Source organism: Diabrotica virgifera, chromosome 3 (genome assembly GCF_917563875.1).
Source record: "Diabrotica virgifera virgifera chromosome 3, PGI_DIABVI_V3a".
Taxonomy (NCBI): domain Eukaryota; kingdom Metazoa; phylum Arthropoda; class Insecta; order Coleoptera; family Chrysomelidae; genus Diabrotica; species Diabrotica virgifera.
The window spans coordinates 110,133,179-110,156,219 of record NC_065445.1 but is presented as its reverse complement, the minus strand read 5'-3'; the positions used below and the strand labels follow the sequence as shown (position 1 = coordinate 110,156,219).

At 33.2% G+C, this 23,041-nt stretch overlaps 1 protein-coding gene across 2 annotated transcripts in view; it reads right to left on the bottom strand.

Annotated features, from left to right (window-relative positions):
• Positions 1-417: 417 nt before the first annotated feature.
• Positions 418-23,041, bottom strand: part of LOC114332614 (zinc finger protein 271-like) — a 100,698-nt gene continuing 78,074 nt past the window's right edge. For both annotated transcript variants that reach the window (XM_050646823.1, XM_050646824.1), the window contains 3 exons: positions 14,323-14,602; positions 3,242-3,438; positions 418-2,939 (listed from right to left, as the gene is read on the bottom strand). In XM_050646823.1, the coding sequence (XP_050502780.1) occupies positions 2,743-2,939; positions 3,242-3,438; positions 14,323-14,602 (674 nt within the window). In that variant the 3' untranslated portion in view covers positions 418-2,742. The remainder of the gene's footprint in view (positions 2,940-3,241; positions 3,439-14,322; positions 14,603-23,041) is intronic.

Below are 23,041 nucleotides of genomic sequence, written 5' to 3'. Positions count from 1 at the left end.
AAAAATTCATTAAAAATCCTTTATAAAAGGTATATATTAAAAAGACCTTTTCGGGCTACATCACAGAATGTTTTCGGAATGACACTTCCATCATCAGTGCTGCTTACGAGGTATACATGGTTTAGCCATTAAAAATAGCTTGGCGAAAACCCTTTAAATTGGGCAAAGTTGTTATAATGTTACATTGTTATAAACTTACGTGCATAGAAATTTGGGCCCACTTAAAAATTTGGTCATTTTTGATGTCTCATATTTCTTAAACCTGTTGGCCTATTCAAGTGATTTTTTGAACATGCTATAGCCTGATTCTTTAACAATACCACTGTAATAATATTGTTGCTAGAAAGGTAAATTTTCATTGTATACTGGCTGTACCAATCAAACTGTGTTTTTTTCTCAAAGTTCGCATCACCCTGTGGAATATTCTAGCATTTATAAAATACTGAAATTAAAACCAAACTGTAGTCTCAGGTTTTCTTAAGTTAACATTCTGTTTTTTGATTCATTCGTTTAGGTTGGATAATAAAAAAGTTAGGTACCTTAACAACTAGACATGCTCTTCATCAATACACGGTGTTTTTAAATAAGTGCGACAAACTTTAAGGGGTAAATCTGCTTGAAAAAATAATGACAGTTGGCTATATAAACGTATGTCCGCAAATGTTTCGTTTCCGAAATACGGGATGTTAAATTTTTTCTTACAAACTGACGATTTATTTATTGCTTTAAAACCAGTTGAGATATGCAAATGAAATTTGTTAGGTTTTAAGAGATAGTTATTGCGGATTTTTTGACATAAAATTAAGAATTTTATATTCACCATTACGTGCATACGGGTAATATGATCGGTCGTATGAGCGCTAATGGTGAATATTAAATTCTTAATTGTATGTCAAAAAATGTGCAATAACTACGTCTTAAAACCCACCAAATTTCAGTGGCATATCTCAACCGGTTTTAAAGCAATAAAATAAATCGTCAGTTTGTAAGAAAAAATTCAACATTCCGTATGTCGGAAACGAATCATTGGCGGACATACGTTTATAAAGCCAACTGTCATTATTTTTTTATGCAGAATTATCCCTTAAAGTTTGTCGCACTTATTTAGAAACACCGTGTATTCGCGGTGTGCAAGTACTTGGAAGGGAAACGATAAACGACCGTGCGCGAGTCGCGGAGAAATATTGCAACTATCTTAAATAATTCATATTGTCAATTGAAATTGTCAAATTGACGTATATTTCATACCTTCTGTCATTGAAGCAGAAAAATTATATATTGCTCCACAATATTGATATGATATGCAATTATTATATAAAGGTAAATTTAATTAATTGTATTTTGCTTGCAGTACTGCATTTTAATAACTAATTTTATTTACGACATACAATTGTTTACGTTTGCTTATCATAACCTGCATCTTATTTTTTCTTCTTATTATTTTTTTGGACTATGGCCTTGACAATTATCCAGTAACCAGGACTAATATAATTGGCCAATATAATTAAAAGTGCGAATAAAAGTACAGAGCGTAGAAATAGGGGTCGCTTTGCCGAACTTGCACGGTCCCAATTGATGAAGAACATGTCTAGTTGTTAAAGTACCTAACTTTTTTATTATCCAACATAAACGAATGAATCAGAAAACAGAATGTTAAGAAAACCTGAGGCTATAATTGGGTTTTAATTTCAATATTTTATAAATGCTAGAATATTCCACAGGGTGATGCGAACTTTGAGAAAAAAACACAGTTTGATTGGTACACCCGGTATACAATGAAAATTTACCTTTTTAGCAATAATATTATTACAGTGGTATTGTTAAAGAATTAGGCTATAGCATGTTAAAAAAATCACTTAAATCGGCCAACAGGCTTAGGAAATATGAGAAATCAAAAATGACCAAATTTTTAAGTGGGCCGATTTCTATGCACGTAAGTTTAGTTACTATTATGTGATGTTTGAACTTTTACTTGATTTTACATCATGGCAACGCAGTACTCCCAACTTTGTGGGTTCCTGGCTTTGAGGGAAACCTCTCTAACGCTATCTAGACTCCATTTACGGCATGTAATGCGGATGATCCAGCAAAATGAATCAGATAGAAAACCGCTCCTTGACAGACGCATTGGTCAAAGAAGAAGAGGAAGATTCAGAACAAGGTTTCTTGATAATATCGATGACGACATGAGAAATATGGAAATATATGTTTGGCGGAGCAAGGCGATTATAGAGACGACTAGAGAGAAATTCTAGAGGAGGTTAGGAGTTCACACAGAGTTGTAAAGCCAGAATGATGATGAATATAAAAAATAATTCATGAATAACATCGCACACGTGAACAGGACATGCGGACAAACCTTATGTAAGATTTTCTTAGAAAACTAACTTTTACTGTTACTTTTTTTACATCATAAATATCTTGCCAATTATAACATCTTCAGCCAGCATTTAATTTTAACGATTCTCTAAATCTTTTCCATGTGTATATCAAGTGTATTCTTCTAAAAGAGATGAAAAATGAATCTGGCGAAACTCCTTATGTATTAGAAATGGGAAATTTTTTAACTTCAATTTTGTATTACTTCGTTCCACATTTCTTATAGATAAAAGCTGTACTTCAAAGTTATAGATGATTTTATTAGGTATCTGATATATTATGTATTTATGGCACTGATGTAAATAATTAGTTTTACATATTAAATCTGTCTTCTGTCACCAAAATAAACTCAGGTTAAAGAGCCTAATAAGTCAGAACGTTCGTATTCGCAGTTGGCACTACCGAATGGGCATTTGAAGGGTGCATTTGCAAATGAGACGTTTGAACAATGTTGCCACTAGACGTCTGTTGCAGCTGTGGCGGTTGACTTACGTGTACTTGGGGAATTTGAATATTTGGTGCGTTGCTAGTCGGTTGAGCATTCTGAGGTGGTGCCGTTCCTAGAAAAAAAGTTTACGGGTTTCATTAAAAAGGTTAAACAGTTTCAAAAATCACTAAATTCGTTCCCAATTTTCTAAATATTTAAAATGTGTTGCGAAAGAAAACCTGCGTTTTTTTTTCGAGCTGCTGACAGTAGTAACAATGGGAAATCTGGCAACATTCCAAGCAGCAAATTTGAAATCTCCATATTGCAGAATAGGCTTATCCCGTTTTTTGTACAATTCGAACCATCTACATGTTTAAGAGACTTTAAATCTGCATTTCCAGACTTATAAATATATAAACTACAAATGAGTCTTACCTTGTGGCTGTATTTGGCTATTGGGCTGCGTCTGAGCATTATCTGCAGCGTGCTTCTTGAGATGCCTTATCAAGTTACCTTTTTCGACAAATGCCTTACCGCAATCTGGACATACATGAGGGCGATCACTCATGTGTGACCTTCGGTGGGATACTAAGTGACCTTTACACATGAAGTCTTTCTCACAAAGATCACACCTGAAAAACAAGAATATAAATATACTATCTTTTAAAAAAGATATAAGCGTCATAAAAAATTATATTAAAAATATCCATTGTATAAATAAACTAAAGATGTGTCATTAAATTGTAAAAATGTGTAGAACATGAATATATCGATTTCAAACAGGTGTTCCATGGAGCAGATCCATGGTACAATAAAGTTTCATAAAATGCGAAATTTATTGTACCATGGAGCAGATCAGGGCAGGCCAACCCGTCGATCGCGGCCTCTAGCTCAGTCGATCGCGGGCAAGGAAAACATTATCGGTACCTACCTATTCCCGTCCTAAATATTACGAAAATTATTTGCTAGAAATCTTGCATCGATCATCGCGAGCTACTCATGAAGTGTCCACTCAATGATACTACAGTAGAACCCCGATTATCCGTGCTCCTCGGGACCGGACGTTGGCACCGATAATTGAAAAGCACGGATAATCCGAACATTTATTTCTTATTGTAATACATATGTACCGGGTGTCCCAATAAGAATGGCGCTCGGCCATATCTCAGGAACCGTTATAGTACAGCTTTGGGAAAAAAAATTTATAAGAAAAGTTGCCTCGAGAAAAGCCTGGAAGTTATTTTCATAATTGTAAGTCCACCGCTAGAGGGCGTAATTGAATATCAAAAATTAAAAAATCGAAATTTTACAAAATTTGATTAAGAGGAAACAGTAGCGATCAACAGGTAGCGAAAACGCGTTCCAAGATTGCGGCTGTAATTTTGAATATTTTTTCGAGATATTTGGTACACATATTCGTAATATAATAAAGAATGGCGGTACAGAGCCCAATTTGAAAAATATATTAATATGTGGAAATTACTCTGTAATTCAATACAATATTAAAAAACCGAGCCTCTACCGCCATTAAGAAGAACACAAAAATACACTTTCTTCAAATAATTTTTTTCATCCGATGCCTAGATTTTGAGTCATTTTGGAACTACTAAAATTTTTTATTCCATTAGTAGTTCCAAAAAGACACAAAATCTAGGCATCGGATAAAAAAGTTTATTTGAAGAAAGTATATTTTTTTGTTCTTCTTAATGGCGGTACAGGCTCGTTTTTTTAATATTGTATTTAATTACAGAGTAATTTCCATATGTTAATATATTTTTCAAATTGGGCTCTGTACCGCCATTCTTTGTTATATTACGAATACGTGTGCCAAATATCTCGAAAAAATATTCAAAATTACAGCCGCAATCTTGGAACGCGTTTTGGCTACCTGTTGATCGCTACTGTATCACCTTAATGAAAGGGCACTGGAAATCCGATTATCGTATTCTTTATAAAATTCTGCGCATATTTTATTTCACAAGTTTAAGTCTACCTGTGCAAATAAGAGATGGGGGTGAGTGGGAACCTTGTTATGAAAAAATCCTGCTTAATCAATTTTTGCAAACTTGGTCTTGTTGAAAACAGCTCTTTTTCGTCAATGTACTAGATATAATTTGGAAACAGCCTATTACGTAATATGCCGGCTAGGAGGCGCTATTTATTTTCTTTTTAGAAATCTAGTTTTCTTTGGAAAATATTAAATACAAGTATGTATTTTTTTCCCTGTATGTATTACAAAATTAGACCAAATTAGCAACAGAATACCGAAAACCGCATGTCTATACCTTTTTTCTATCTCGAGATATCTTAAGAAACGTGTAAATTTTAAACATAACTGTTGCTGTCATATAAGTGGAAATATATAGAAGCAAGCAGTGTGCTATGGAAAAAAACAAAGAAACATTTTCCAGATGTCACCGTATATAATAAATCAAAACAAAATATGAAAAACTCTACTACTGGGGTGACGTCTTTGGGGATATTTCATTGCATATATTCTAGTCGCAACAGTTGCATTTCTTTTGCATTCAAAGAATGTGGCTATCATGTCAAATGCTTCTTAGTTTGTAAGGATCATCTTGAATTTCACTCTGTATAAATTTTATATAAAATTTAATAGAAATAAACCGCAACAAACCATCAATGCACAAATTTTTATGTTTTACTGATTTGACACATAATTTGACACATGATGACTTCTTGAAATTAATACTTCTAATAGTTCTATTTTTTTTCCATAGCACACTACTTGTTTCCACTTTGACTTCTTTAACTTAGTTTACCGGCGACAATAACAGTTATGTATTTATCTTAGTTGGGAATAGGATAATTGATATTAAAATATAATGAAATAAAAATTAAAAATTTATGTAGAAAATCTGACGTTTTTACATTTTCTACGATTTATCGAGAGAAAAGCAAATGCGCGGAGGCAACAATTCATAAAAATTTACATATTAACGCTATTTTTTTGGTATTATTTTAAGTATTAAAATTAGTGTAATATTTAAATAAAAATAAAATTAAACTGTTTAAAATATATTTATTTCGTTAAAATCATAATAATAGAAGTATAACTTCTCACTCGCGTACAAAGTACACATACTCTTTTTTTGTTATATTTTATAGTGTTATTTGTCTTGTTGTTTTGATTCATTATATACGGTGACGGTCTGGACAATGTTCCTTTGTTTTTTTTTCTCATAGCACACTACGTGCTTTTATATATTTCCACTTATATGACAGATACAGTTATGTTTAAAATTTACACGTTTCTTAAGATATCTCGAGATAGAAAAAAGGTATCGACATGCGGTTTTCGGTATTATGTTGCTAATTTGGTTTAATTTTGTAATACAGGAAAAAAATACATACTTGTATTTAATATTTTCCAAAGAAAACTAGATTTCTAAAAAAAAATAAATAGCGCCTTCTAGCCGGCATATTACGTAATAGGTTGTTTCCAAATTATAACTATTACATTGACGAAAAAGAGCTGTTTTCAATAAGACCAAGTTTGTAAAAATCTATTAAGCAGAACCGGACTTACAGCGATTTTTTCATAACAAGGTTCCCACTCACCCCCACCTCTTATTTGCACAGGTAGACTTAATCTTGTGAAATAAAATATGCACAGAATTGTATGAAGAATACGATGATTGGATTTCCAGTGCCCTTTCATTAGGCAAATTTTGTAAAATTTCGATTTTTTAATTTTTGATATTCAATTACGCCCTCTAGCGGTGGACTTACAATTATGAAAATAATTTCCAGGCTTTTCTCGGGGCAACTTTTGTTATAAAATTGTTTTTCCCAAAGCTGTAGTATAAACGGTTCCTGAGATATGGCCGAGAACCATTCTTATTGGGACACCCGGTACGTATATCCATATATATAGCCCTACAAAAAGACAACAGAAAAAATAAATCTTTCATTATGGATCTCCCTCTCCGCGTATAGAGTTTCCGGCGAGTGATTTACAGTGACGCTATTTTGATAAAATCTCAAAAATACAATTTAAGTAATAGAAAATCATAGCACGGATAATCCGCATCCCGGATAATCCGCACACGGATAAGCTGGGTTCTACTTATTCATGACACCTTTGAAACAGTTAAGATAAAAAATCCTAGTCGGTAGATCGCAAAGGATTAGAAAGGCAGACAGTAGATCTCGAGTCTGATTAAGTTGGCCACCCCTGGAGTAGATAGACAAATAATGCTAAGGCAATTTTCATTGCTAGCTATACCCAAAAAGGTCTTACTTTTTTACTTGTATTTATACAAATGATCTTGGAAGGTTTTAAATTAAAATGTGGTTTATTACCATTAAATATAATAGATCTCTCGTCTAGATCCATCCGTCCTTGTGGAGTATTGGGCGCTTATGCGTTTCTTGGCCAAAAGTGTAAGATTGTATGACTAGCCGGGTCAGTGCAAAATATAATAGATAAGTTTTTTTTATAATAGATAACACAATATACAGCTCAACTGGCCTTAAAGGCCCATGGCTTGAAATTCTTTCACTGTTTCCCTCCTTTTCCTCTGTCCATGGCCGCAGTTCTCCAATTTGTTATACCGATTGTTTCAAGGTCTTCTTTACACACTTCGAGCAACTTTTTCCATGGTCGTCCTCTTCTCTTCTTTCCTTCCCCTTTCTCCATTCTCGCAAGATGACCTAACCATCTAATTCTCTTTGATCTGGCTATCTGATTTCCGGTACAGCTCTCTGATCTCTGCATTTGTTTGCTTCCTTCAAACATTTTCAATGTTTAGCATATCGTCTTGATGTTTTTTCAGAACTCATGTTTCGCTTCCGTGAAGGACTGTGGGCTGGATCAATGATCGGTATAATCTCAATTTTGTCTCTCTGGAGATGTTTTTTGCTCTTGGTAGTTTGTGTAGGGCTCCAACATAGGCCTGGATCCCGCGTACCAAAAAAAGTTGATTAATAACAAGCTGAAAATTTGTAATAGCTTAACGGTGTCTAGTCGGACAAACTTTGATGTACGGGAACACTGGAACAGGGGAAGTTGTAATTGTGGAACAGGTTAAAAATTTGGAACGTCAGACTAGGAAAACGTCCCATGTATTTTGTCGGACAGAACTTCCAATTCATTTGTTACTCTTTCGTTAAACTCTCATGCAAAAATCAGACTGCTATTTATCACCAACATAATTCCTGTCATTTGACATGTTCTACGTGTCGGACTTATTAAAATGCCCAATTTGTGATAAAGACCAGTCTGATTTTTGCATGAGAGTTTAATGAATGGGTAAAGGCGGAAATACATATCCGCGCCGCGAACTCCGCGCCGTGTGAACGCCGCGCGTTCGTGGCGCGGTTAATGTTCGTTAAAATTTTTCATTTTGACGAACCTTCCGCGATCCAGAGGAAACTTACGAACATTTAGTAATTGTAGATAATTGGTATTAAATGTGGGTGCCTACATTGGATCCGTTTTTCTCCGATCAGATCAGATCCGATATCGACCGACGTCGGGAGTAGCTTCTCCTATTCTCATCGAGAAGTGTTTGGTTTTATTCCGATTGGTCGCAAGTTGAGTCGCAAGTTGGTTGCAAATTGGTTGCAAGCTGGTTGCAAGTTGGTTGCAAATTGGTTGCAAGTTGGTTGCAAGATGGTTGCAAGTTGGTTACAAGTTGGGGGTTGCAAGCTAACATGTTTAAATATATTCAATGTCATCATCTCATTTTCACTTTCCACGGTAAACATCAATAAGTTTGATATTTCCTTCCTAACACTCCATTACTAACAAATATTCAACTCAGGCGCCCCAAATCCAACAAACCACTCGCAAACCCGTCCAAATACGTATTGCGAACCATCAAAGCATTTGTTGAAAAGCCGACAGAAGTTAGATCGTGGTGCGCCGTGTGCGAGCCGTTTGTGTGCCACTTGAAAACACGTACTAATCTAACAAATATGCTGCGCGCGAGCGGCTCGCACACCGAGTAGAGCGCATATGTATACCCGCCTTAACAAATCAATTGGAAGTTCTGTCCGACAAAATACATGTGACGTTTTCGTAGTCTGACGTTCCAAATTTTTAACCTTTTCCACAATTAAAACTTCCCCTGTTCCAGTGTTCTCATTTCATACATCAAAGTTTGTCCGACGAGACACCGTTAAGCTATTAACAAATTTTCAGCTTGCTATTAATCAACTTTTTTTTGGTACGCGGGATCCAGGCCTAACACTCTTTCTTCCTCTCGAAATTTGCTTCTCCATTTCTTGGCTTTCTTCCCCTTTACTTGTTAAGGTTACTCCTAGATACTCGAATTCCGTCACATTTTTGAAGCAATACTCTTTACCCTCCTTGTTTGTGCTAGTCTTCATTATGAATAGACATGCCAGATATATCTAGTTCTTCCATTTTATCTTTGCACATGCATGAAATTATTCACGAATTACTTCCTTTTTAGTCACAGGAACTACAATCGCAAAATTAACCCAGTTGTCCGTAGAAACCACAATAAGTTAAACAATGCTAACCATGTCTTTGATATCTTGTTTACTATGAATTTTGACGTTTATCATTTTCAGTAACAGTGACATTAGCACATTTGTTGTATTTATTGGTTTATTTGCATTTATTGTTCTTCATATTATTTAAACTTATAATCTTTGTATGTCATTTTAATTTTTATTCTCAAACATAATTGTTAGAATAACTAACTGTTGCTCTCTTAATTTGATTACTTCCAGTAAGCATTTATTTTTCTACGCTAATGAGACATGATATTATGACAATGATATTACATATCGACGTATGTTTCACTTAACGTTTTAATTTAACTTGTTTGCAAATGAAATGACGTTTCTGCAAATTTACACTAAACAGCAAAATTAACGCACCACTTTAAAAATGGGACGTTTTTGATGTCTCGAATTTCATTAGTGATTTTTTTTAGTATGTTATAGCCTTATTCTCTAAGAATATCGACGTAGTGATATTGTTGCTGGGCAGGTAAATGTCATTGTATACCGGATGTAACTGTGTTTTTTCCTCAAAGTTCGGAACACCCTGTGGAATACTCTAGCATTTAAAAAAATATTGAAATTAAAACTCAATTGTAACCTTAGGCTTTCTTAACAATCTATTTTTTGACTCATTCAGTTATGTTAGATAATAAAAAAGTTAGTTACGTTAACAACTAGTTACGTTTTTTATCAATAAACCCTCATTTTCTGCGTAGTTTAATAAACAAGCCTAAAATAGGCTATGAGATATTAAGAATTTGATAGATGCCAAATTGTTAACAGTCAAAAAGTGTCGTATGTTGTGAAAATTAGTTGATTTATTATTTAAAGTTACAATTATATCCGTAATTTTTTTTCTTGTTTGGTGGAAATGGAACGTACTACAAGGAATTTGACCCGTGATGAGTGGGTTCAAGCAGTGACCTTACACAGCGAAGGACTTAGCTACTATGTTATGGATAAGAGGTTTTTTGCATTACAAAAGGCCCTCTTTTGCTTGAATCCACTCATCACGGGTCAAATTCCTTGTAGTACGTTCCATTTCCACCAAACAAGAAAAAAAATTACGGATATAATTGTAACTTTAAATAATAAATCAACTAATTTTCACAACATACGACACTTTTTGACCGTTAACAATTTGACATTTATCAAATTGTTAATTTCTAATAGCCAACTTTAGACTTGTTTATTAAACTAAGCAGAAAATATGGATTTATTGATGAAAATCTTGACTAGTTTTTGTATCATCCTAAACATACCTAACTTTTGTATCATCCAACATAAGCGAATGAATCAAAAAACAAAATGTAAGAAAGCCTAAGGCTACAATAGGGAACTTGCATAAAATTTTAAATTCGAAAAAATGGTATAAATCACAACATAATTTAGAACATGTATCAATTATTAAAAAGTTTTGTTTGGCTTTCGTTTGGCCACCAAAGACGATTAAAAATTCAAATTATACCAGCCAGCCCAAAACGTGTCGTGACGTCATCCGGTTATATGGTTACATTCTGCACCAACAAAATAAACAAAATTGTATATAATTTTAAATTGGACTTTATAAGCGTCAGTAGAACATACAGTTATACAGTGACGTCACAAGTGTTTTTGATCGTTTGAACTATTCATAGAAAACTTGTACTTTTACAAAATTGTTTCATTTTCCATAGTAAACCTTCTTTCATTTCCTTCAAAAACTGTATCAAGCTCCAATCTCAACCAACTGGTATATATTATTACAATGACATACGATAAATGTCATTAGAATATAAATATTTTTCCCTTATTCCGCGACGATGAGCTGGCCAAATACCCAAGTAGGTGGAGGCCAATAAACTAAAGAAGGAGAAGAAGAATATACCTAAATATAACCATACTCATAACTATATAATAAAACTATTAGTGCGGCAGATTCGTGCAAATATTATAAGAATTGCACATTTAATGATACAAGCATATAATTTGGTCCACATATACCGCACATATAAAGGTTCAAATTTAGATATGAGGCCATCTCAGATTTTGCCTTTTACTAAAATGGCGGTCATTCAAAATGGGCGACTATACATATGTGACTAATAGCACGATATCTTTTGAATGAAAAGTCCGATGTCAACCAAATTTGGTACATACGTTCTTTTTGTAATTTACAACATCTATGTCGTGAACTGGAAGAATCGGTTTACCAGAAGTTGTGTTTTCCTGGTTTTTTATGTAAAACTATTTTATATTATGTAAATAATTTATTTTCAATTTTTTCACCCTGTATATATTAATTTTTCAAAATGGTAATACCACCATTGAAAAGGGCGTAAGAATATATTTTAGGAAATATTTTGAACTTTTTAGTTATGTTAATTACCATTTAATAAATGCATAACGTGTCTTCACATGTACCTATGTGTGGCAGATTCTTGCAAATATTACATATAAAAATTATTGTGCATTTAACGGTAGAACCATATAATTTGGACCACATATACTACACATACAAAAGTTCAAATTTAGAAATGAGGCCATCTCAGATTTTGCCTTTTACAAAAATGGCGAGCTTTCAAAAAGGCTACTATAAATATGTGACTAATAGCACGATAACTTTTGAACGAAAAGTCCGATTTCAGCCAAATTTGGCATTAAGGCTCTTTTTTGATGAATAAGATCGAGGTCTTAAACCGGAAGGGTCGGTTTATCAGAATATTGTAAAAATATTTTTTAGGAAAGATTTTGAACTTTTTAGTTATGTTAATTACCATTTAATAAATACATAACGTATCTTCACATGTACCTATGTGCGGCAGATTTATTTTGAATGCCCGCTATTTTTGTAAAAGACAAAATCTGAGATGGCCTCATATCTAAATTTGAATCTTTGTATGTGTAGTGTGTGTGGTCCAAATTATATGCTTTTATCATTAAATGCACAATAATTCTTATATTATTTGCACGAATCTGCCGCACATAGGTTCATAGGTACATGTGAAGATACGTTATGCATCTATTAATTGGTAATTAACATAACTAAAGAGTTCAAAATATTTCCTAGAAAAATCTTTTACGCTCTTTTCAACGCCGTTATTAACTTTTTTAAAAATTAATATATACGGGGTGAAAGAATCGGTAAAAAAACATGTTTTTACATAAAAATCAGGAAAAACACAACTTTTGGTAAATCGATTCTTCCTGTTCCAGACCTTGGTCTTACACATCAAAAAAAGAACCTATATATCAAATTTGGTTGAAATCGGACTTTTTATTCAAAAGTTATCGTGCTATTAGTCACATATGTATAGTCGCCATTTCGAATGCCCGCCATTTTTGTAAAAGGTAAAATCTGAGATGGCCTTATATCTAAATTTGAACCTTGATGTGTGTAGTACATGTGGTCCAAATTATATGCTTCTACCATTAAATACACAATAATTCTTATAATATTTCCACGAATCGGCCACACATAGGGTACATGTGAAGATACGTTATGCATTTATTAAATGGTAATTAACATAACTAAAAAGTTCAAAATATTTTCTACAAAATATTTTTACGATTTTTTTAATTGCGGTATTACCTTTTTGAAAAATTAATATATACAGAGGGAAAAAATTGAAAAAAAACATATTTTTACATAAACAACTAGTAAAAACACAATTTCTGGTAAACCGATTCTTCTGGTTCACCACATCCATCTTGTAAATCAAAAAAAGAACCTATATACCAAATTTGGTTGAAATCGGACCTATCGTTCAAAAGTTATGGTACTATTAAACACATATTTATAGTCGATATTTTGAATGGCAGCCATTTTTGTAAAAGGCAAAATCTGAGATGGCCTCATATCTAAATTTGAACTTTTATATGTGTAGTATATGTGGTCCAAATTATATGCTTGTATCATTAAATGTGCAATTGTTTCACATATCGGCCGCACTATATGTTACGTCACGGGTCGTTTGAATTATTCTATACCGCAGAAGACTTTAAATTTCTATTTCTAGTTTTTGAAGCGTGAAATTTTGGAAATCTCATTTTTAAACAAAACTGAATATTATTATGTAATAAAAAAAATGTGCAAGTTCCCTATTATTAAGTTTTAATTTCAATATTTTATACAAGCTAGAATATTCCACAGGGTGTTGACCAAACTTTGAGGAAAAAATACAGTATGATTGTTCCACCCGGTATACAATGACATGTATCTGTCCAGCAACACTATTACTACATCCATATTCTTAATCTTTAACTACACGCGTTGGCGTATTTGGTACACAAGATATAAGAATTCTACTGCAAATATATTTTAAAATTTAGTTTTTGACCTTGTTTATCTCTCTAACCTATCAATGGAATGTACTTTACAATTTAGTTTTAGTTTCGTTATAATCAGCGTTCTGGGAAGATCGTAATTTACATTTTATTATTTGTTGTTTCCGGTGGTGGACAATATACGCCACGATTATATTAATATAAGTCGTAATATAAGTATATATTTCAATTGTTTTTTAGTCATTATGGCACAAAATATATTTTTCTTTATAAACAATACTTTTTTCCTGTAAAAAATTACATTTCAAAAAATTTTTTATTAGTAATTTTATTTATCATGGAATCCAGTTATTCCATGATTCCAGTTATAAATCCCAATTGGCTTACTGAGAAGGACTTCCAAGTATTCACTGATGCCGAATAAGGTTTATAACAAACAACTAAGTGTATTTAAAAAAAATAAACAAATCCGCTGTTTTTAAGTGTATTTTTTTGTGGCGTATAAAGTACGCTACGCGTATAGTTATATTATAACTTGATGCGCGGGTAGTTAAAGGTTAAAGAATAAGGCTATAACATATTAAAAAAATCATTCAAATCGGACAACAGGTTTAGAAAATTCGAGAGATCAAATATGTCCCATTTTTAAGGCGGTGTGTTAATTTTGCTGCGCAGTGTATAATGGAACAACTATTTTTTGAAGCAAAAAAAATCAATACCTGGTAAATATATTTATTAAAGTTTATTACCTGAAAGGTCTCTCCGCATCAGCTCCTTTATTATGCGATCTTTGGTGAAATAGAAGGTTTCCTTTGAGCGGGAAGGACTTCCCACATTCGTTGCACGCAAAAGGCCTTTCTCCCGTATGAGATCTCATGTGATTAACTAAATGCTCCTTTCTGGTAAACGGTTTGGAGCAAACGTTACAGCAATGCGGGGTTTCCCCGGTATGTTGGCGAAGGTGATTAGTGAGGTGCTCTTTGCGAGTGAAAGTTTTTTGACAAAATTCGCAACGGTGAGGAGATTCGCCTGAAAATGCAGCAATATATTAATAGAACTATATATTAAAAGGGTGATTCCATCTCAAATCACTCAATTTTGGATCAAAAAAAATTTTGGATCTCCGATTTGTCTGAAAATTGGTATATAGCTTCTGCGGGACGTAAAAATAAGATATTTAAGGTCAAAAAATCTTCTTCTTTTTTCTCAAAATGTTATTTTATGCGATTTTACAGTGATTTGAAAACATAATATTTTAATAGAAGGGCCTCAAAAATGTCAAAATATGACACTATAACAAGTTATTTTGATTCAAAACAAGTTTTTATCAAATTTTATGGTGTAGAAAACGTTAAAATACCGTTTTTTACATTTTTCCCCATTCCCAAAATACATCATAATCGATTTGGCTGAAAATTTGCCCACAAATAGCCAAAACATAGGACTTTAAGTGGTTAGAAGGATCATAGTCAAAAATATAGAAGTCTACTGTATCATTCACTCGGAAAATATCGACCTCACAACAAAAATTGTTAAAAAGAAATTGTAATAATTGTAAATACGATTTATTTGGAATAATAGAGAGTTATCAAGTAACTCGAGGAGAATACGGTAACGTTATTTTAGCGATGGAGCATGCGCAGTATGAATATTGAATAGCGGAAATGATTTTAACGTTAACGTGCTCCGTTACGGTAGGTCGGATAGCGGGCTTAAAATACGGTAACGTTAGCAGCGAATCGTACCAATTCGGCAGGACTCGGCCATTTCAGTTCTGTCATGTTCATGTAATAAATAAATATGTTGTGTTATGAAATTTTATTTTGTATGTTAACAGCAGGTGTTTTGTCTTTGTTTTCTTGGCTTGGTTTTGGTTGACTGTTTTGGTTTGGTTGAGTTTAAAGTTTTAGTTCCTCTCAGCATTACTTACTAGTACAGGTATGGCCAGTTTCTGTTACAATTATATCTTGTATCCCTAACAATTGTACAAGCCTTGGAATATCCTGTTTTTCAAACCGAAAATACTGTTTGGCTTGTTCAGGTTTTAAGGTATCGAACTTAAAGACAGGATATACATTTTGATTTTGAACGTTATCATAATTTAAAACGAGATTTAGTATTAAGTACTCTATATCATTGTCATTGGCTTCAAGTAACATTGCCTGTTATAAGATCTCTTCCATATTTTTTAGAAAAATTTGAAATCCAAATTGTACAAAACAAGTCAAAATTACAAAATATGTATCTTGGGTGAAAGAAAACAAAAACAGAAAAAAATTTAAACAAATTTAATTATTTTGCTGTCAAATACGAAATTTGACTGACAGCTGCCAACTATTAACGTGAAGCAGAAATTCAACCACTTGATAACTCTAAAATTACATATACGTTAAAACTTATACCGTAAAAAAATAGCGTTTACGTGTCAAAATAACGGATGGATAGAATTTTACTTGATAACTCTCTAATTTCAGTTCCTACCATTTTTGTCGAAAAGTTAAAAATAGCGAAGATATTGAGCAAAACAGGTTCTCCTTTAAAAATCAAGATGGCGGCTAATGTAACGGAGGAATTCATTCGCGATTTTAAATTTAGGCTACTATTGACTCCTCTAAAGATTAATAAAATAAAATTTTGGGCAGCTCGATATGCAAGGTCAAAAATGCTATCCCGACTGGACTAATATACTTTTGAGTCTGATATTATTGCATGTAACTTCTTTGGTATTGTAATATAACCCAAATCCTTCTAACCGCTTAAAGTCTTACGTTTTGACTATCTGTGGGCAAATTTTCAGCCAAATCGAGTATGATGTATTTTGGGAATGGAGAAAATGTAAAAAAACGGTATTTTAACGTTTTCTACACTATAAAATTGGATCAAAAACTTGTTTAGAATGAAAATAACTTATTACAATGCAATATAATGACATTTTTGAGTCCCTTCTATTAAAATATTATTGTTTCCATTGACACTTTACGATAGAAAAAGAAGATTTTTTGACCTTAAATATCTTATTTTTACGTCCCGCAGAAGCTATACACGAAGTTTCAGAAAAATCGGAGATCTAAAAGTTTTTGCCTGAGTGATTTGACATGGAATGTACCAAAACCATTTAAAAAAAAATGGGAGAGTTATGTAAGTCGGGCAATAGCGCTAAAACCTTGTAACAACACCTTATTTCATCTTCCCAAAAAGGCAACATTTACAAAGGTTTTTTCAGTTTTCAAATGATTTTATCCGTCTCTTCAAAATACAGGATGGGTGAATACTGATTAACCCTACATTTGAAAATACACATGATTTATTTTAAATAACTTTATACAGTCCGTCTAATTTACTTACCGTTGCACGTCATTATCTACGTTAGAGATCTAAATTGACATTGTTGCCCAATTACAAAAGATTCTTGAATTCATTTTAAATCAAATACATCACATAATTTTTGCAGAAGTGGATTATACAGCAAAACAAATTAATATTCAATGTAAATAAATAAAAACTTTATGAAATAGAAAACAAGAATTAAGTTATAATCTTACATTAAAGTACATAATAAAAACAGTAAATATAATGAAACAAATACTTATAGTAAAGAATATAAACAAATATGAAGTGTCATCACCGCAACTGTCAAACAAATGTTACCAATTTATGCCAAAATCTCACCTTCGTTCGATTATAGTTACAGTGTATTCTGAACAAATGTGCTTCATAAAAACGCTTTATAATCCATTTATACAAACTAAATGGAACATATTATTGTGTATTTCTTTAAGTTAACATTAATAGAAATCTTTAAATATTATTTCTACGCGTATATAATAAAATATGTCTAGTAGCTGTAATGCCAGTGTACTCGGTAAAGTGATTCTAAAAAAGAACACACCTACCGCCTAAATATTTCGTGTTGGTATCATGTGACGTCACGGGCTATGACGCGGATGACGTGCAACGATAAGTAAATTAGATGGAGTATATATTACTTTGAATTCGTATTTTCCACCATATTAATAAAAAGTTTTACTGACATAGGACGTTTCCAAAATTATAAAATGATAATGAATTCCATGCGCCATATAAAATTAAAATCAAAGCAATACGAGTTAATTGCTTATCGGCAAAGGAATTTTTAATCTGACTTGAGTTAGATGTTTATGATCAAACTTTTAAACCAGGATTTGATTTCTTCTTCTTCATGTATAGTGTGACTAACTCAAAATCAGTCGAATTCGGGACAATGCTGAAAAAGATACCTGAAATCCGGGACTTTTCAATGAAAATCGGGCCATTTTTATGTTGACAATGATATTTTTGATGGGATTAAGCCACAATTGGTTGTAATGGTAATTACATTTTTGTTAGTTTTTGACGTCTCGACTTTCAATCCGGAAATCGTTCTCAAACTTTGAGAAAAATTTAAGTAAATATAACCTTAAGTTAATATAAAAAAATAATTATCATTACAATCAATTGTGGCTTAATCCCATCAAAGATATATTTGTCAAACATGCCACAAGAAAACAGCTTCAGAACATTTTTATGTTTATTACATCTTACTATCATATTTGTTGAACAAAAATTATGAATTTGCTTAAAAATTAGAGAAACAAGAAAGCCTTTAAAAAGTGTGATGTGAATTATTGGAAGAATAACGTATTAAAAATTTCAAAATAGAATTTTACCAAAATGTTGAAAATTCAGATGGCCCGGAAGCCTTGTCCGGGACGTCGGGACACAACTTCGTAATTCGGGCCATGTCCCGGATTGTTGGTCACACTATTCATGTACCATATCCTTTCGGAACGTTTTAGCTATCTTAATTTTATTCATCGCCACCCTAAATAGCATGCTTGTATCAACATCACACTAATCTCGCAAGTTCTTTAAGCATGAAGTTCTTCTTCGTCCTGGACTGCGTTCGCCTGCTATTTTCCCATGCATAATATTTTGTAGCAACCTAAATTTGATATCTCTCATTATATATTCGAAATACTCCAGCTTTCTCTTCTTGATGCTTTTTATAATCTTAGTAGTCTTGTTGAGACGTTCTAGTATTGTGGAGTTTCGAATCTTCTCCACTCAAAAAACGTTTAAAATACTTCTATAGCACCACATTTCGAAAGCCTTAAAGGCGACTTTATTCACAGTCCAAGACTCGACACCATAAAGTAAGACCGAGAACACGTAGCAGAGAAGTAGGCGGATTCTCAATGCCAATTTTAGGTCTCTGTACTGTTGCATAATTTTTATGGGAAAATTTTAGAAAATAGATTTATATCAGAGACCACGAGATCGTAGATTTTCATCGCACTGTATATGACCAAAAATTGTAAATATTATAATTTAGTTAGTAGACAGTGTTTTCGCGGAAAGTGAAATCGTTAAGGTGGTTTGTTAATGGGTCTCGGAACGGACTCAAACAATGGTGCGGTAAAAATTAGAAAGTACATTTATTTCTCGCTTTGAAATGAACAATGACGTTTTATAAATGTTTGTTAGAAGGATAGGCAGTAAACAAATTTATTGAGTTTAGAATATAAGGCTTTTTGTTTAGCATTTTGAAACAACGAAAGTAATTTGGTGTCTCCTAGAATTTAACAAAATGGAAAAGTTGTATACAAAATAAATTGGTTCTTAAAAAATGAAAATATGGATGTAGTGGGTAGACAGGATGTTTGTGATTGGCGGAGAAAGATAGATGGTGAAAATGAGAGTGTTGAGTCTGATTTTAAGGAGAGAAAAAATGGTCACTGTGTAATGAATATCTGGAGAGTACAGTCCAGTTTTTAAAAAGTGAGAAGTCGGTGTAAAGTGGTGAAATTGGCCTTTGCGAGCAGAATCGTGGTGAAACGAAATCGTTGACCGAGTTGAGAAGTTAATTTTCCTTGTGTCCGAGGATATTCCTGTTTTCTGTCTAGAACGAGTAGCCGGTGGGTATCAATTTGCACAAGATATCGAGCAGAGAAAAAACTGAATAGAGATTTCGAGCGAGTCCCGTTGTTTGTTTGTTGGTGAAGCAGTTTGGACAAGAAGGACCTTTTGCTACATCCTAGGAGCACATGTGGGAGAATCGAGGACTACGCAATCCAGGAAAAAGAAGTAAAGAAGAAACAAAAAGGTTAGTCAGAATTTTTGTGAAACGGAGAGAGTTTGTTTTATATCCACACCATATTTGTTTATTTTTGTATTGAGCAGTTCTATAGCATAATTTAGTCATTCCAAAATATAAAGAAGAAATAAGTAATCAATTCAAAACGAGAAAAGTAAATTTTAGTGTTTTTTGTAAGAATATACTAAAGAATTTTTAAATAAAGTTTTTGTTAAAACAAAGGAGATATCAGAATTAAAGCTTAATTTATTAGATGAGAAATAGTTGCAACAGAATTAAATTTTAGTATAATTTTTAAATCTTATATTTATGGTATATTGGATAAATAAAAAATATTTATAACATTTATATGACATCGAGTGTGTTTAATTTCCCTGTTTTGTCCCTGGAAGAGGTAAGCAACTAGAGATACTAGAAGCCACAAACCTAAGGTTGGTAATGTATTAAAATTAAAATAGCCATGAGAATAAAATTTATTAGAAAATTCAATTTAATTTTGGTTTTGTTTTACGTAAGTAATAATTAAAATATTTAAGTAATTAATCAAAATAAGAATTTGCTGATCAATCTCATAAAAAGAGAGAAATACAGAGCATAACAGTACATAATACCTTGGAGACCTCCTTCTAAAAGCGGCTCTGGCTTGCTCTATCCTAGATCTAATTTCACCGTGACTCTCTGCGTTACAATTTAACTGATATCAAAGGTAAACAATTCGATCAACTCGCTCAAGTTTGCTCGGATTTGTTTTGGAAACCTTTAAATTGAAGTTGGAAAGCAATAACCGCCAAACAACATGGTTATAATAACAGCTCGTTATTTTCGTGACTATCAATCTTTAAACCTCGGTAGCTCATGACATCCATGAGGTCGGAATTGCCTTGCATCTATCAGGATGTGATCTATCTGGTTGGGTTAACGGTTTCATTGTCGGGGGAATTCTATGTTCCTTTGCGTATCATTTTATGGGAAAATCTTGTTCTTACTACTACCATGTTTTTGGTGATTGCTTTATTTATTTTATGTTTTGTATGCCGAAGAGAAACGGAGTGAGGAGAATTCCAGCGGAGAAATTACAAAACTTACATCAAAAAGTGGCATCGAAGAATTCTCTGAATGTTTTGTATGTGGCCTATAACAGGTCATTTTTAATGTAAAAGTTAGTTTGTAATAAGATAAGTTTCTACAAATCTTATAACGTTATAATTATCTTAAGTTACAACAGATTTTACATATACCAAATAAATATTTTAGTAATACACATAGGCAATGATAAGAATTAAAATTAAAGAATTAATTTAAGATCATGGAACTGTACAAGTATAAAACGACAAGCAGAAGAATAAGTATATCAGTAACAGAAAGCAGAAGTATCAGCACGTTTTCGGGCAGGCAGATCCACGATAGACCACGTTTTTCCCTCTCACTTAAGTAATAGAGAAAAATTGCTTATAACAGTATACAACTAGTAAAACTTTGGCAGAAAGTAGAACATATAACAAAAAGGAACAAATACTGAACCTGAGACAACTCATTGAAAATTCTAGAGAATTTCAAATTATATGCTTCGCTACCAAAAGGCATTTGATTGTGTAAGCTGGATAAATCTGTGGTCAATTTTAATAGAAATGGGCGCACCAATGCACCTGGTGACACTTATTAAAAATCTGTACCAGTCCAATATAGCGACAGTACGACTAGATCATTAAGTTCTCAAACCAATTCAAGACCGAGAGAGGTGTTAGACAAGGATGCGTGTTGTCACCTGACTTATTTAACATTTATGGTGAGCATGTCATGAGGATGGTTTTTTATGCCTCCTCTACACATCGGCAGACGTGTCCGCGGACGGCATCTGCGTATACATCCGCAGATGTGTAGATGGGGTAATTTGATCGTCTGTTGTTTACCTCGGACCTCTACGACGCATTAGTTTTCGCAGTGAATTCAAAGTAGATATTGCGTCACCCGAGAATTAACACAGACTGAACGATTTACAGATGTGTACCTACAGATGTGTGGTCAGCGCGTGGTGATACATCGGCAGATGCATCCGCAGACGCGTCTGCTGATGTGAAGAGGATGCATTAGAAGGATGGGCCGGTGGAGTAACAGTAGCTGGTAGGAAAATCTCCAATTTAAGATTTGCTGATGACCCTACACTTATAGCAGCAAATGAGCAAGAAATGTTTGATCTTCTGCGAAGAGTTGAGATCGAAAGCAATAAAGTTGGTCTGAAAATCAATAAAGCTAAGACAAAAATAATGGTGGTCGACAGATTCGACACTATTCAACTGACTAACATGTTACAGGAATACCAGATAGTAAACACCTTTATCTATCTCGGGTCTAGTATAACTAACGATGGTAACTGTGAAGCAGAAGTTCGGAGACGTATTGGTATGGCATAAAATGCGATGAGTCGCCTAACTAAAGTTTGGAAAGACAGATCTATCTCTCAAAATATCAAGATGAGACTGGTGAATGCCCTTGTATTCTCAATATTTCTATACGGAGCAGACTTGGAATCTTCGCGCATGCGAGCGCCAAAAAATTGATGCCTTTGAGATGTGGTGCTGGAGAAGAATGCTGCGCATACCTTGGACAGCTCATAGGACAAACGTTTCCATTCTAAACCAACTCAATATTAAAAAAGGCTGTCCACAATATGTCTGCAACGAATTCTGCAATTCTTTGGTCACGTGGTTCGTAGAGGTGATGACAGTTTGGAGAGATTAATTGTTTCTGGAAACGTTCCGGGGAGAAGATCAAGAGGACGATCATCAACTAGATGGTCTGACCAAATAAAGTATTCAGCTGGAAACTCATTCTGCGAAGCTCTTAGAGCAGCTGAAGATAGAGACCAATGGAGAAACATTGTTAGGAATATTGCAAGAAAGAGGGAAAGAGAGAGAGAGAGAGAGAGAGAGAGAGAGAGAGAGAGAGAACATATAAAACAGCTGTTTGCGACGACTGAGTCGATTAATTACATAAACAACCTTAAAACCTTAACGTTTGCGTGCAAATTGGACATGAAGTATTTTTATATTGAGTCAATTTTAACATTTATTATAATATTGTAAATGTTGGAAATGCCATACGCTAAATAAATAAATAATATCCCCTTCATTTCTTCATGTATTATAATATCTGCAATTTGCAAATCATCTCTAGAATTCCATTTTAGTTGATTGTAAGTGCTTCTTATCGCTCACATTTCAGTTTCTTAGGCGAAGTGGTGTTTAAAATTATGTCATATGTTTTGCTTTTTATGTACTTACTTATCATTACATTGATTTCAATGTCTGTATAGACAGATGAACTATAGCAGATTGAATGTTTTTTTATGATTGTAT